Source organism: Stenella coeruleoalba (genome assembly GCF_951394435.1).
Source record: "Stenella coeruleoalba genome assembly, chromosome: 11".
Lineage (NCBI taxonomy): Eukaryota > Metazoa > Chordata > Mammalia > Artiodactyla > Delphinidae > Stenella > Stenella coeruleoalba.
Genome location: NC_137157.1, coordinates 85,292,545 through 85,309,491, shown reverse-complemented (window position 1 = coordinate 85,309,491; position 16,947 = coordinate 85,292,545). Strand labels below are relative to the sequence as shown.

The window sequence follows — 16,947 nt, the reverse complement described above, 5'->3', positions numbered from 1 at the left end:
CATTCTTTTACTTTAAAAATTACTTAGAGAAATATATTGTATTACTTTAAAAAACTGAATAAGAACCATGTATTATTGGCATTTGATAAAAATGTTTTGTAATATTTTCAGGTAATTTGTTTGCAGTAACAATGATTGGTCCAATCATTGGCTTTTTACTCGTATCTCTGTTTTCTAAAATGTATGTGGATGTTGGATACGTAGATCTGAGTAAGTACAATCAGAACAAGGTAACATGATAATGCTTTTCAAGTACATGACACCATTCTTTCAAATAACTGAATTCACTCTTTCAGTGGCCCTTTGCTGACTAATTGTCAAAAGTTACAAATAGGTAATGTGTTAATAACTAGAATAAAAATAAACTTCAGCTCCTATCTACATCAGGCTTTTACAACTAAGCACAAAATAAGAAAATTTAACAAACTTAAGATTACTTCACCCCAAATAATTGCAGGTCTCTCAATGTGCCTACTAATGTCACTTCCCCACATTTACCCTCTCTCCTGTCTCGATTTGCATAGTTCTAAAGTCTTTTCCAATATGTGGCTCCTCTTCAGAGATGCCTTACTTCACCACCTCCTACTGGCCCCAAGTTAAATGTCCCTATTAATCACCAAGAGCATGCCTTTATTGTAGCCTTTGTCACAATAAGCCATAAATATTTGTGCCACTGATCTTCCATCTCTTTGAGAACATAACAGTATGATATCTGTCTTAACATATAAGTAATTAGTGTTTAGAAATAAACAAATCTGATTTTCTATTTCACCAGGACTACATAGAGTAGACATCACAGCAGACCAACAATAACCACAATCTGAAAGTATTTTAATATAAAGCTAAAACGTGGACCTGATGGAATGTGTTGTCTTCTATTTTGGGTGTGTGAATTAGAGTAGGTTCACATTCCAAGTGTTTCTACTCGATCATTTCCAGGTTCATCCTTGTTTTTATCACTAAGCACCCAGAAATAAATGGTTAAAGTCTTTAGGATGATAGATTTGTAACCTCTTTTCTATAGTCAGAAATCACTACTCACAGTATTTAGGTCCATGGTGATCCCATTTCTAGCACTGAACGTCTAGACCTTATTATATCTTCTCTTATTCAGTTATGGGTATGATGTAAACGTATTGTGAAGTACATTTTGGCAAACTCCAATGCCAAAGGAGCCAACGAGATAACATAAGTGAATAAAGAGTGTTCGGTGTGGTGGTTAAACTTGGAAGAATTGTTGGTGGTGAACTGCCCTCTGTACACACCTGAAAGTGCATATACTGCTCAGCCTCAACCTATTCTTTTCATGAAGAAATTTGGATCCAGCATTGACAAAATCTTCTGATTGGTTTTCAAGAAAATCCTGGAATCCAGATTTTCATGTGGAAGTTTTCAATTTTTAAAACAATGTGTGAACAAAAGAAAACACTTTGGCAGGCTATGTCTAGCCAGGTTATGACCTCTAGTTCCTATGTGTACACCAGGGATAGAACACAAAAAAATGTTATCAAAATGACACTTCTGATGGATGATGAATAAGTACTTAGCATGTAGATGGAGTCACTGATTTTATCAATCATTTCTGCAGTCTGTCAGAGTTGCTGATTATGGAATAATATGAACATGTAAATCAATTTTAAACTCAGAGCTGTATATATTTGAAAACCACTTCAATAAATAGAATTAATAATTTATTTCTATATATCAAGTCAATGTTTTCTCACATTAAAGAGTTTTCTTATAGATCAAAGAGTACCAACACCATTATTGTGCTTCAAACATCTATGGGGGGTGTGTGTGTGTGTGTGTGTGTGTGTGTGTGTGTGATGCTTTCTTATTAGAATGTTTATATTTATAAATTTAAATATATACTGAAACTTTATATTTACTGAAACAGCTCATTTATACTTGTTTAGATATAGCACATACCTGGCACTCACACAGCTTTAAAGGGAAATATTATTGAAATAAAATGGTTAAATTATCCCTAAAATTTAGAGTCTAAATTTTAAACTCAGATTTTCATTATACGTATATCTTCACCATTATCATCCTCTGTGCTGTCAAGGAGTTGGAAATGCAGGTTCTAGGGGGAAAAAACCCCACTACTGGCTCTGAGAATTTCTTGCGAAGTGCTGTAAATTTCATTGGTTTCTTGACCTCAGGAGATGGTGCCAATAGAAGTTTTCAGACAATGAGTATCATGCTTTCCATAAATGGCCCTTAAATAGTTTGCAGGCTTCAACTGTTCAATGGTGGCTGCTGTTGTCATGTCACCAGAAAAGCCACCAAGTTCACACAGGCTCAGGCAATGACAACAATGTCATGACTGACTCCTGGACAACAGCAATTGTAAGATGTCATGACTTACACTTATTTCAAAGATAAAAAGTGTGAAAGAAAGAAAAGAGTGTCTCAGAATTGATGAAACATCATTTACTTTCTTCATCTATGGAGAACAGCAATTACTACAATTATTACCAGAAATTTTTACATTTCAAAATGATTTTTGACTGGCTTCTTCTAATTCTTTATTCTAGGCACTATCAGAATAACTCCTAAGGACTCTCGTTGGGTTGGTGCGTGGTGGCTTGGTTTCCTTGTGGCTGGACTAATATCCATTATTTCTTCTATACCATTCTTTTTCTTGCCCCCAAATTTGGATAAACCAAGGAAAGAAAAAAAAGCTTCAGTATCTTTGCCTGTGCAAAATGAGGAAAAGAGTCAAATGGCTCATTTGACCAAGCAGGGGCAAAATGTTAGTGAAACTGTAGCTGGTAAGTATTTCACATTCACAGTCAATTTGGAATTGTTAATCCCAGTGAAAGGGAGGGGTGAATATTCCAAAACAATAAGTCATACTCAAGTCATCTAAATAAAGTTCGATTTCTTCTTTACTAAATTTGGCTAAATTATTCTAAGTTCCTACTAAAATTTGTGAATATTCTGAACACATATCAACTCTGAAGGGAAGGGGATTAGGCTTGTGATCTTTAGCAGGGAGAAACCAATCAAAGGCTAAAAATATCTGTTATTTGTAAACCAAAGAGTATATATTCATTTCCAAATTACATAGTACAAACTATAAGGATTAAAACGTCTTTCTCTTTCTTCCTTCCTTCCTTCCTTCCTTCTTCCTTCCTTCCTTCCTTCCTCCCTCCCTCCCTCCCTCCCTCCTGTCCTTCCTCCCTCCCTCCCTCTCTTTCCTTTCTCTCTTTCTTTCTCTCTTTCCTTTCTTTCTTTCTCCCTTCCTTCCTTCCTTCCTTTCTTTCTTTCTTTCTCTTTCTTTCTTTCCTTCCTTCCTTCCTTCCTTTCTTTCCTTCTTTCCTTTCACAAATAGTACCAGGAAGCATACTATGCCCTGGTAATAGAATATTGCCTCTGTTTTCCAAGTATTTACAATATAATGGGGTTGTACCAAAAAATATATAGACAATTGCCATATAGTGCCTATATAAACAATTATGAGTGCCTATAAATTGGGCAACTTAACTATTCTTAGGTGGAGACATGGAGTATGGAGAAGGAAATCAGAGGAAGTTTCTCTCTAGATAGAGTAAGATTATTTTCCTGGTAATTATATAGAAAAAATTGCTTACCTAAATATTAAAAAATGAAGTACAAGCAACAGTAGTAGTTAAGGTTATTGTAGTCAGTCATGTGAATAAGAGCCCTCCATCATTTGATAGTGCCCTTCCTTTCAAACAGAAGCCCTGAGGGCTAATGGAGAACAATTTAGGAGCAGTAATTTGGGGAACGATCCAGTGGCAGTCAGAGCAAGATAGTGGAAATGATGTTAATAGTGCAGTTTTCAGACCGCACAGAAATGGCAGAATAGTAAGAGTCAAAGCAGAGCAATGCCTGAACCCTTGACAACCTTTTCAAGTTGAAGTTGAAGTGACATTAGAGCTTGTCAGGTGGAGCCCAATTTCTCCCTCTCATCAGTTCTTCCCCTCACTCCTTTTATTGTTACTTTCTCCTCTCCACCACTCTAATCCGAACGTAATGGTGTGACTTGTATTGACTCATGAGAGAAGACTTAAATTTTCTGTCACATTGGTAGCTTAAATTGGCCATGATGGGAGAAGTTACCACCATTTATTACCGAAATTGGGAAATATTCAAATCAATGTTGTTTTCCCAAGAATCAGTTGTTAAACATTTACCAGCACACCACTGATTTAGGAGTCTTTGAAATTTAACATGCACACTAAAAATACCATTCCAATAAATTTTCATTTGCTATGCTATTTTCACACTGCAGTAAATTAAATCCGTAAAAAGTAGTGGATTATCTAAAAATAAGGAACGTGGTGACTGTGAGCCTCCCCAAAATGGAGAGGATAATGAAGATGCAAAATAGGGCAATTGTAAACATCATCTGTGTTATCAACTGTGTGTGTAAGATAGTGACCAAAATAAGATAGTAAAGAGGTTCTTAATTATGTGCTATTAGGAATGGATGAAATAACTAAGAACATTTAGTCAGAAAATAATATATCTAATTTGAATAGAAACAAGACTAGTTGGTTAGAAAGAAATAAAGATATCAGTTCATTACCAAAAAAAATTGTGAACAAGGAGAATTGTCCAAAAATGAGCAATTTCTTTCTGAGATAGTCAGCTTAATGAGTTGTTTATTGATCTGTTTATTGAGGATATATAGTGGATCATGATTGTGTAGAAGTTCAGATGACATCCACGTTCTCACTCACCTCAAAAATTAAATGATTTGGTGAGCCCATATACCCCATTTCTTTTGATCAAACATCACAACTCACTTAGAATGCCTCACAAGTCAATTGTCCTTCCTGATTGGAGAGTCCCATAGAGAGAAGTTTAGCATTTTGACCTAACAATTTAAAATGTTATTTATTCCTGCTATACATTTCCTTACATCTTCTTTTTTCTCCTTCTATGCCCTTTGCCCTAATCTTTTTTCTTGTTATTATAAGCAGATGAAACTATTTCTTAGTTACCATTGGATAGAAGTTTTGGTTCTAACCATATCTAATGGAAACCTTTAGAGATCTACAGCACAAGATCTTTCAAAGTCCACACCATCCAAAACTCAGTAACCATATCTGGTTCTGTCTTGCTAGACTCTGATACTTCCCACTGTTTTTCTAAGTGGTTTCTTCCACTTTTAACTCCCATTACAGCTAGTTAACCTGGTGATCATAGACCCAAATTACATAATTCTTGCTAGGTACGGAAGTTACGGATTTGTTACACACCTGTTTGTAGGCATGGGTTTTTTGCCCTACTGTTGTCATAATGTCACTTGAGACACAATATGTCGTTAAGAAAGCTGATGGATAATACTGCCAGATTCACTGAGGCGGTATTTTATGGTAGAAAAGCTATATACCAGGAAACAAGAGATCTGAATCCTGGTACTAAATTGACCTTTATGATTTTTGAACCTTAGTCTTCTTATTTCTGTGAGCTTTGGATTATACTATCTTTAAGATAAATTTCCAGTTAATAATTATATTATTAATATAATGATTATATTATTAAGTGCTAATAAAAAAGAGACATGGCATTTCATTCACTTTTGTTTCTTGAGTGCCTAGCATATTGCCCAGTACCCAATTAAAAACCAAACGTTTGCTAAATGAATGAATAAATGAACTAATGATGTATACAGTTGTATGGTAGAATGCTAAGAATAACCAAATACGAGGCGAACAAAGCACTGACTAAAACAGCATGTATGTTTGATCCCGTTTTGGAGTAAAATGAACTAATTAAATAAATATTAATGCACATATGGAAAAAATTGAAAGAATTTTTTTAAAAAACTGTTAGTAGGATTGCAGGGTATTCTGACTTTCTGTGCTATATATTTATGGAATTTTAAATCTTATATAAATTATATTTACAAGATTAAGATATTAATATATATGTAAGCTGCATTATAATATTTTCTTTCTTTTTATGTTTTTATAGGTTTTTTCCAGTCCTTGAAAAGCATCCTTACCAATCCCCTGTATGTTATAACATTAGTTTTGACACTGCTACAAGCCAGCAGCCATATTGGAATTATTACTTATGTCTTCAAATATGTAGAACAGCAGTATGGCCAGTCAGCATCTGAGACTAGCATTTTGTTTGGTAAGACCTGTTTATGTTTGCTTGATAAATGCTATGCTACTGAGTCACTGAGCTCCAAGTGACATTTTGTTGTGAAGGCAATTTCACATTTTATTAAATATAATTTTCATTTATTTTTTTCAAATTTTATCAAATCGATGGGTCTTGTGATATCATCATTGTTCTGCATTTGAAGTTACAGCTCATGTTATTTTTGAGGAGATGAATTCCTGAAGGAAAAGTGACATGTGAATGGAACATATAGATATGATATCTGCATAACTGGATCTTATAATCTAGTGCTGAGCTTCTGAGGCAAATCCTTTTGTAATGTAATTATTATACTTCTATCCTTCATGGACTTTGAATCAGGACCCAGATACTTACAAAAAATAGGACATTGATGTTTCCAGGAGAAAAATCAATTTAAACACATCATTGGTATCTATATAATTCAATACAAATCTCATATTTTAGAGAGGTTTTTTTGCTGCAGTATCTGTTTCCAATGACACAAGGAGACTTCTTTATGAAGGAAAGGTTTTCTCATATTATTCTTTCTCTACCTCCTGTATAATATAAGATTCTTAAGAGCAGTAGAATACCCAGTACATGGCCCAGCACATTGTAGAAACCCAATATTTGATAAGTTAAGCTGAATTTATCAAGTGATATATGAATAGGTCATAAGTAAACAAGAAAAATATAATTCTGTAGGATGTGCTTATTGAACTTAAGATAAAAGTTAAAATTGTAAATTTAACTCCTAATAAAGTTCTCAGCCTAAATTTTTTGTTAGAGGGATCTTCATCTTTAATCAATCTTGGAAGACAATGAAATGGAAAAGTTATAAGAGGAATCAACTATTTTTAACATCACATATAGACCTGTTTATCATCTTAGGGCATGTGTGTGTTTAGATGAATGAAGAAGAGAGATTAATTTAAGTGTTCAATTCTAAACTACTGGGCAAATTTGTAGTAAGTTTTTAAGGATGGGAACTCTTCATTTTAAGGAAATGCAAAGGATTTTAGATGGTAGGATAAAAGTCTCAGAGTCAGGAAGATGATATTTTGTTGTTGTTGTTTTCCGGGAGGGGACAAAAAGCACCTTATAAAAACCATATGTTCAGACATACAGATATTCTTAGTCACTGACTTTTGCTACTGAGGAAACTAGAACTTCAGCATTGGCAGGAAGAAATTATTTTTATCTCCCCCACATGGTGCACTGACCCTCTACCTCCATCCTGGACTGCCAGCCTTCTATTTAAGAAGTAACAAGATAGGATGATTTTGGTTGATATACAGTGTTTCATGTGTAAAGACATTCAGAATAACCATATTTATATAATTACATTTTTTCTCTTACTTCTAGGATTCATAACCATACCAACTTTTGCATCTGGAGTGTTTACAGGAGGATATATCATTAAAAAATTCAAATTTACCTTGGTTGGAATTGCGAAATTTTCATTTTGTAGCCATATGTTGTCCTTCCTATTTCACCTATTAAATTTTGCGCTAATCTGTGAAAACAAATCAGTTGCTGGACTAACCTTGACTTATGATGGGTTTGTATATATATATCAATATACCAATAGCACAATATATAAACCATCTAATGTAAAAGAAAGTAAGGCAAACAAGGCAGATGGCAATTTTACTAAACTTTTAACTCAGAGAAATTTCAATTTACAAATTCTTAAAATGTTCATTTCTTAAGATCTCAAAAAGTTCTTTTTTTTCCTTCCTTAAAGAAAAGCCATATAGTTTGTAATAGTAATAGTTATTATTTATGGGTGCTTACAATGAGTGATGGGTACTTTTATCCCCATTTTATAGATAAGGAAAGCAAGGCTTAGAAAGATACACAGATTACATATCTAACAATGTTAAGATTCTGACTCAGATTTGAAGGTTTTGACTTCAAAACTCTTAATCCTAACCACTATGATCTTGGGTGAATCATAAGAGAAATATAAATGACATTTTCCAAAAGTGACTGAACAATCTTTATCTGCAGTTAATTTTGATGTTTAACAATTATCTTTATAAGAAAACCAGTACACTGCACTCAATTCTCCTTTTTTGCAAGCTAATTCTGTTTCTTCTGGTATTGTCTTCATTAGCAGTAGAATTGATAAATACTCTATACATAATGGCATATTAGACCTAGAAAGCTTTTACTTTTCATTATTATCACGCATTGTGCAGTATACCTAGTACTACAGTCTCTACCCCAAATCAAGGGCAAGATTCCTGTGCAGATTTCTGATCATCTCCTGAATACAGCCAACAATTTAAGTTTAGGAATGTTCACGTTCAAGCAACAAGCAAAGATCCTTGGATCACAGTTTAGTAACCAGACTCCTTAGCACTGCTTATTGTTGGCTTTGGGCTTTGAAACTCTGGGTCTTATGAGGTGTCAATTTGAACCTGTCGAATCTTCCCACATTTGCTTACCTAAACATCATCCTATTCTTGGAGGCTTGCCAACTTAATCTTGAATTATCTCCCCATTCCCTCCTAATCCTGTTTGTTGTTGAATATTCCTATTGACCACCACTCACTCTGGTATATCAAAATACAGAGTACCTAGAACATTGAACTTTAGAGGGAAGAGAATCCTGGAGATTATGCAGCCCGACCCTCTAATATCCTCTTCCTTTGTTAGTTGAGACCCGGAGAAACTGTGGCTTGTTTGAAGTCATACAGTGACTCCAGAATGATGCTACTTCACAGCACAAGCATACAGGCTTTAACCTAAAGCCAGTTCCCTGAAACAAGCACAGTAACTGTGCTATCTATTCAAAAGAAGGCAGCTAGAGTTCTATGGGCTTTTTTCATTCAATAAAATTTCACTGAGTGCCTCCTTAAAGGTCAAAAAATTTATAGGATACCTCAGTGCCCTCATGGAACTCATAGTCTAAGTGATGGCTATTAACAGAATCAATATATTTAGCATTTATGAAATGTTAGTCACTGGGGTAAGTTTTTAGAGTATGAATTACTGTAGAGGTTCTCAGAATGTGGTCTGAGAATCTACAGGGGTCCCTGAGACTTTTGCAGATGGTCAACAAATTCTAAACTATTTTCATATTAATACCAAGATAGTATTTTTCTTTTTCATTCTCATTTTCTAATGAGTATATAGTGATATTTTTTTTTCATTTTTACTTTATATTGGAGCATAGTTGAGTAACAATGTCGTGTTAGTTTCAGGTGTACAGCAAAGTGATTTAGTTATACATATATATGTATTTATTCTTTTTCAAATTCTTTTCCCATTTAGGTTATTACAGAGTATTGAACAGACTTCCCTGTGCTTGTACAGAGATATTTTCTAAGGCTACAAGATATGTGATGATAATATCAGTCTGTTGGCTAAGGATATGTGTGCTTGCACATTCTCATGTACTAAATTTTTCTTATTATTAATCTCTAGTAGAGTATGTACATCAATAAGTAGAATCCACTTGAACAAAAAACCCTTGGGGTCCTCAATACTTTTCAAGAATCGACAGGCTGCTGGGAACAGAAAGTTTGAGAACAGCTAAATTAACTTTTTTCCAAAAAAAATTCTATGAGGATTTATGACTTACAAATGGCAAATCTAATTTTAGAAAGAGTAGTCACATCGCTGTGAAGTGGCAGACCTAATGTGAACACAGGACTGTCTGATTGCAATGTCCGGACTGAGTCATTAATCATTATGATAAATCACTCCCTGTCCATCGTGTGTCCCCAAGCAGGATTAGGTATTAGATGCTTTCAGTAAAATCATTGATTACAGAATTTCTGAATCTACCTTCTTCTTTCTTCATGAAAATTACTTTCTCATTCAAAGATAATTTATCAAGATTTTTACCAAAAAAAAAAAAGAATAATTTTAAAAATCTATAAGCAGAAAATTAATTATATGAATAATCCATTTAATAATTTTAGCCATATTATAAGATTATATTTTATAAATACAACGATGTTTCACAGTAAATCATTATAAACTTTGTTATGGTTTCCTTAAAAAAGCATATGAAGTTTTTCTAGTCTTCCTCAACTGATTCTATTATTCTTTTTTTTTTTTTTTTTTTTTTTTTTTTTGCGGTACGCGGGCCTCTCACTACTGTGGCCTCTCCCGTTGCGGAGCACAGGCTCCGGACGCGCACGCTCAACGGCCATGGCTCACGGGCCCAGCCGCTCCGCGGCATGTGGGATCTTCCCAGACCGGGGCACGAACCCGTGTCCCCTGCATCGGCAGGCGGACTCTCAACCACTGCGCCACCAGGGAAGCCTGATTCTATTATTCTTGATTTTTAAAAATTGATCCTTAAGGATTCTGCTTTGACCACGTTGAATCCTTTCCTTGTGTAGTTAAAATATAGATTTAAAAATTCAAACTAGTTAATTAACATTCACAGATTCATGAGACTTTACAGTGAGCTGAGAAGAACCTTAGTCTAATGCCATTACCCTACTGAACAGAAACCAATTCTTAGAAAACTGAAGTGATTTTTAAGGAATTTTTTGACAGAATCACAAAGACCTCTTGTCTATGTCTTACCTATCCTCTTTGGTTTCTTTTTTATGTTTTATTTTCTCTACATCATAAATCATGTCTGGGTAAAGATAAAGGGTGAAAAAGTTAATAAGCACTAAAAATAAACTTTGCCATTTTGGACAAGCAAAATATCTCTATTTAATTTAAAGACAACCCTTTCCCTTATTTCTCATCTCCTTTTCGTCTCTCCTCCTTCTTTTCCTTTCCCTCCCCTTCTCTTTTTGTCCTCCTCCTTCCTCCCTCTCCCCTCCTCCTCCTGCTTCTTCTTCTCCTTCTTCTTCTTCTCCTTCTCCTTCTCCTTCTTCTTCTTCTCCTTCTCCTTCCTCTTCTCCTTCCTCTTCTCCTTCCTCTTCTTCTTCTTTCTTCTTCTTTTCTCTCTTTCTGATATATGTCTATCATATATTTCCAGAAATAATCCAGTGGCATCTCATATAAATGTACCACTTTCTTATTGCAACTCTGACTGCAATTGTGATCAAAGTCAATGGGAACCACTCTGTGGAGACAATGGAATAACTTACATATCACCTTGTTTAGCAGGATGCAAATCTTCAAGTGGCAGTAAAAAGTCTGTTGTGAGTATTATTTTTTACTTTCTTCTCCTTAATCAAAACTGCAGATTTGATTTAACTTACTTGAACTTTGATAATTACTTACCAAATGTTTCTACAACTAAGGTCACCAGTAAAAAGATAGAAAAAGATTCCCATTATTGCCTGTCATTGTGATGGCTGTGATGTGTAAACAAAGCCTCACATAAAATCCTGCTTGAGACACAAACAGCTACACATCTAGCTACATTTTTCTGTTGCTTGAATTCTCATGTGATTACTCCCACCTTTTCTTCTTGCGTTTATAAGACTATGACCTTTTGAAATTTAAAAACATTTATGATTTCTAGGAAGCACCTCATTTGACTAAAGGATATGATTTCCATTAGGTTGGAAGTACTTTACCCTTCAGATGCTAGGGGAAAATCCTGAGCCAACCCCTTGTCAATCTGGGTGCCTTTTCAGGACAACCATCTAGATGCAACCTTGCATATAGATGCTGGAGAGTTTATCTTGAGGCTCAATACCCTTTTGACTTTCCAAGAAATTAATCAAGGCTTCATGCTCACTTGACTGTCCAATTTTTGGCTTCCAATTTTGATTTTTTTCAAGGTTGGCACTTTTCCTACACAGGATAACTTAATATTCTGCTTAACTATTGCTAACATCTCCCATAGAAGTGCCACTGTCTTCTTCACTCAAAATATCCCCTTCCATGCAAATTATGAGTTCTCCCCAATCCCCCAAGTAACTTCCAATAGCTGGGCATCAGATATGGTGTTCTCTATTCTACTTCCAATCCACTGAACAACTCACAAAGTTGGGGACCCATTTCCTGGGCCCTTTTCCTATCACCAATATTAGCAATATTATCAGCTATGATCATTGCTCTCTACCACATTCTCCTGTATTTGATTTTCAAACTTTACCATCATTTTCTTGCCCATAGTCCTACTAACTGCATTAATGAAGGTCACTGAGAACTTTTTGAAGAACCTAGATTCTTTGAAGCTGAGTCATAAATTTGCACAAAAATGGCCCAAAGACTATACTTAAAAACCCATATCTCGTATGCATGGCTATAGTGCCTTTCATTGAGAGTGCCCCGTTTAATCTATGGTCCCACCTTGTCCATGCGTGAAGGGCTGGAAGAGACATGATGTTAGAATCCTAAAGAGAGCTCTGTCTACTATGGAGACATCATCTTCTTAATACTTTACCATTTAGGGACCACTGCGGAGTTCTTTTACCAAATTCTTAGTAATAAGTCATCCCTTCTTAATCACTCAAAATAATGCCCTTTGTACTTAGGCTTGCTACATAAAGAATTTCTCCATACAATTCTTAGTAAAAAAAAAAGTAAAGCTTGGTCATCAGATAAGTATGAATTCAAATTCTTCCCCAGTTCCTCCTTCAGTAATTGGCCTTTAGCATTAATGGGTTCAAATTTCCCTTAAACCTTAGTTTAGCCTAGACTCAGAACAGAATTTATTAAAGCCATCTAGCTACATAAACTGCCTGCCAAATTAAATTTCTAAAATCATTTGTTCCTAAATTTTCTCCAGCTGTGTTCTAACCTTTAGGGTATTCTGTTGTGTTGAACCTCTCTGGTAATGGCATCATCTATCCTATAATCTGTCATTATGCAATCAGATGTTGTATTTGCTGGCCAAAGTGGAATTCTAGCATCCGTGCCTGGTCCCTTCTGCCCTGGACTTTGCCCCATTCGAATGGGTGGTTCTCGACCCAGGTTTGACCCCTCCAAAACTACTATAATTTCTGGATTCCCTAGGCAATCCTACTCAGGGAGTGTCACTAACACTCTGTAGAGATTGTTAAAGAGAGTAAGTAGGTGTGCTATAGAAAATAAAAGTGAGTGATAGAGAAATATTTAAACATTTTATATTGATGAGAAAATAATTTACAGAGTTTCAGACATTACTTTTTTTCTATTCTTTCCTAATTTTTAATTTAGGGATGTATGAAAAGTTAATAGTAAATTACATTTTCTTGTCTATAAAGGAATCCAGGAAACTATTTTGCCCTTCAATTCTTAAACAACTGTATTGTTAGAATGTTTTCTTTAAAAACTGTAAATATTTTAGCTTAGATGAGTGAGATGTCTTTAAATATAATAGAATATATTTATAGCCCAGTCATATTTTGTAAATATATTCTGTCATATTTCAAAAACTATTTTTCAGATGTTTCATAACTGTAGTTGTGTGGAAGTAAATGGTTTCCAGAGCAGAAATAACTCAATGAAGTTGGGTGAATGCCCCAAAAATGATCAATGTACAAGAAAATTTTATGTTTATATAGTAGTGCAAATATTTATCTTTTTTTCTTCTGCATTGGGAAGCACTTCAAATATCATGCTGGTTTTTAAGTGAGTATTACTTTTTAAAAGCATTTTTACATAGACTATAAACACACCTAATAATGTGCATATTTTTCCATAATATATTTGGAACCCCAATTCATATTTTGTTACATTTAAATTTTCTAAGAGTGCATTTTCTTAGGATTACTGTGATATTTCACTGCCATAATTAATAATAATTTTGCCTTGACCTTTGCCACTACAAAATCTAGATTCTGTACTTTCTCCTCTTAATGAGAATTTTAAGACAGAGACTGATCGACAACTGCCTCAATGTGAAAGAATCCCCGTTGTTATTCTAAAAGAACTTCTCATTTTGAGATGCCTTATACCCTGTTGGGCCTGTCAGAGTGAATCACCTATTGATTCCATTGAAAAAAAAAATTGGGGAACCAGATCACATAATATAAACAGTCTATGATATTCCAAAGTTTTTAATCCTAGTTAAAAGAATGGCTTTTGACCTAGTCTCTCAAATACCCTCGTAGAGAAAAGAAAAATACATGAGCAATATTCATTCTTTTCTCCACTGATTAGACAAATATTTAGACCACACTTGGTGAAGAATACTCCATGGTGAATAAAACAGATAAAGTACCTGTTCTCATACAGTTTAGAGTATAACAGGAAAGACTTATGTAAGGCAAATAAGCTTAAAAATAAACACATAATTACAAACTGTCGTTAGTACTACTAAGAAAAAAAGAGTGCTATTAACGGGAATAAAAAGGAAAAACAAATTTAGGATTGAGGTGAGGAGCTGTGAGGAAGAGGACTCAGAAAATACTTCTCAAAAACCGTGACACAATCTAAAGGTCTAGAGGGTATGTTAAAGTTAGCAAGTGAAGAACTTTACAGGGAGAGGGGCTATATGCCAATGCTTCAAGGCAGGAAAGAACTGATGTGTTTGAGGAGTGAAGAGAAGCCAGTTGGTTGGAACATACTGAGTGAGACAGATGGCACAAGGTAAGACTGCAGGGTTAGGAAGGGAGTAGGTAATACAAGGCCTGTTGGTGAAGTTAATCATTCAATCACCTAAAAGTGAAAGCATGTAAAGACTTGCATGTAGGTATTAAAATATATATGTGTAAATATGGTGATCTGGGTTAACCTCTAGTTATACTTTTAAGACATAAGTAGTTAGCAACAGGTTCACGGTCAGCCAACAGCATGACTTAGAAGGGAAAGAAAACAAATATATTAATGTTTTTTAAAATGAGTATAAAGCTATAAACTGAGACTACAGTTGTTTAAATTCCACAATGACCCTTAAATCTTGTCAAATTATTTATACTAATTTATTCCACAGATAAAGCTCTACCTTACCATAAAATACTGTCTACTCAAAAGGAGAAGCTTTCCATATTTGCCAAATTACAGATTCATTAAATTACAGGAAGTTGTCTCAAAACTCCAAATTAGCTTGCATCTCAACAAGTCTTGGCTTCTTAATTTAAAATTTTTCATGAGGAGAACGAGAATTTTAGAGAAAACTGTTACAACATTGATGATAATTTTATCTTAATAAGAAAGTGATAAGATCAACATTACCATTTATCAAAAACATTTATTGATTTCTCACATCAACATTTATTGATTTCTCACATCAACATTATTGATTTCTCTTCGATTTTATTGAAAGAGAACTTTTGTGAGGCAGACTGTGGAATAAAAATATAAACTTCAGTCTATTAATGATTCCCCAATGCTTACATCATAAGGCTATTATTAAAACTAGACTAAGCAGGAGTGTTGATATTTACACATTCAGTATATATGTTAGGCACGGTTCTAGGGGCCACGGATGGAACTGTGAACAAAAGTGATAAGGGCTCTCCTTTCACTAGCTTTCATTGGGGTGAGGGATGGGAGAGTGGATGGGTGTAGGAGAAGAAACAATAAATAAATAAGCATGTAAATACACAAAAAAAAGAAGTGTTAAGCATTAGGAAGAAAAAATCAGAGTAAAAATATAGAAAAGGTAATAAAATTTTAATGCTTGGAAATACAGATGACAGGAATAAGGAAGGAATTCTTGTACTATTCTTGCAACTTTTCTGCAAGAATAATTAATTTCAAAAACTTTTTTCGAAATAATTTCAAAAGCATTTTTTTACAACACTGTTTTAAAGAAATGGTAGTTTCAGACTGTTCCCTCCCAAGAATTTGAAAGCTCAACCAACTCTGTGAATCTTTAAAAATTGGACAGGAGTTATAGAAGACGACTCATCATAAGAGCCCCTTTCCTCTTAGTAAAAGCCACCCTCTCTGCAAGAATAGTTAAGTTTTGAAGAAATCCACATATTATAGAATAATTGAGGCTAAAGCTATGATCTGGATGTGCATGATAAACAACCTACTTCACTTCTACAAAGTGTGGTTAGTCTACCAAGTGCATTTCTGGGGATTTTATTCAATCACCTGTCTGAGCCATTGAAAGAGATGGATCACCAAACTAGACCACGACATTCCATGAGCATCTGAACCTCCAGCCTCACTAGGTCAACGGCCTGCATCTCCAGTAAAATGCAATTAGCTAATCACCATGCATCCAAAAAAATTAAACATTAAGAAGCCTAACAGCCAAGTTTACAGTACATTGCTCAGGCCCTTGGCAGAGCCCTCCATCACTAAATTCTGGTGAGGAAGGAGGCGCACTGCATCTTCACTAACTAGGGTTTTAATTACCCTCTGTCTCTGTAAATCGCAATGGCAGGGTCTGCTTTAGGATCCCCATTCCACTGTCACCACAGCCTGACTTGATGTTCCCCCAGTGTGGGAAAGGGGAGACCATAGATGAGAATAACCTGATGAGGAAAAAAGAAAGGAAAAAAGAAAAGCAAAGAAAGAAGAGGGGGTGGAGAAGCAGTACTAATTCAGATACCTTCCATTGAAAGTCATTTGATGAGACCTGAATAAAGATTGAGGGTACAAATCATGCAGATATGAACAGGTGAACAGCAATCCAGGGAAGGTAGCAGTGGAGGTAAAAGTCCTGAGGTGGAACATACTTGACATGTACAAGACCAGGAGGACTGTACGAAGAAGAAAGAGGTAAGAAATACAATGAGAGAGCAGGCATGGTGCAGAGAGCACAGACCCTATGGATCACAGTAAAGACTTTGGAGTTTACTCTCATTGTATTAAGAAGCCAGCAGAGAGATCTGAGCAGTAGAATTATACAACTATCTTATCCAATTAGAAGATCACTGCCTGTTGAGTGGAAAATATGTCTTTGGGAGGCAAGAACAGAATCAGAGGAAACAGAAGGCTATGATAGGAGGTGCTTTTTGTGGAGAATCCATCCTGAGAAATGTTGATCAAAATACAGAGCTGATCACTGTCAGATTGAGG

General features: G+C 35.0%; 1 protein-coding gene across 1 annotated transcript in view; it reads left to right on the top strand.

Moving 5' to 3' along the window:
* LOC307194738 (solute carrier organic anion transporter family member 1B3-like) overlaps positions 1 to 16,947 on the top strand; it is a gene marked incomplete at both ends in the record, with an annotated part of 53,256 nt that overhangs the window by 28,435 nt on the left and 7,874 nt on the right. The window contains 6 exons of the mRNA XM_079938043.1: positions 112 to 210; positions 2,541 to 2,777; positions 5,956 to 6,120; positions 7,477 to 7,672; positions 11,069 to 11,234; positions 13,415 to 13,599. Of these exons, the coding sequence (XP_079794169.1) occupies positions 112 to 210; positions 2,541 to 2,777; positions 5,956 to 6,120; positions 7,477 to 7,672; positions 11,069 to 11,234; positions 13,415 to 13,599 (1,048 nt within the window). The remainder of the gene's footprint in view (positions 1 to 111; positions 211 to 2,540; positions 2,778 to 5,955; positions 6,121 to 7,476; positions 7,673 to 11,068; positions 11,235 to 13,414; positions 13,600 to 16,947) is intronic.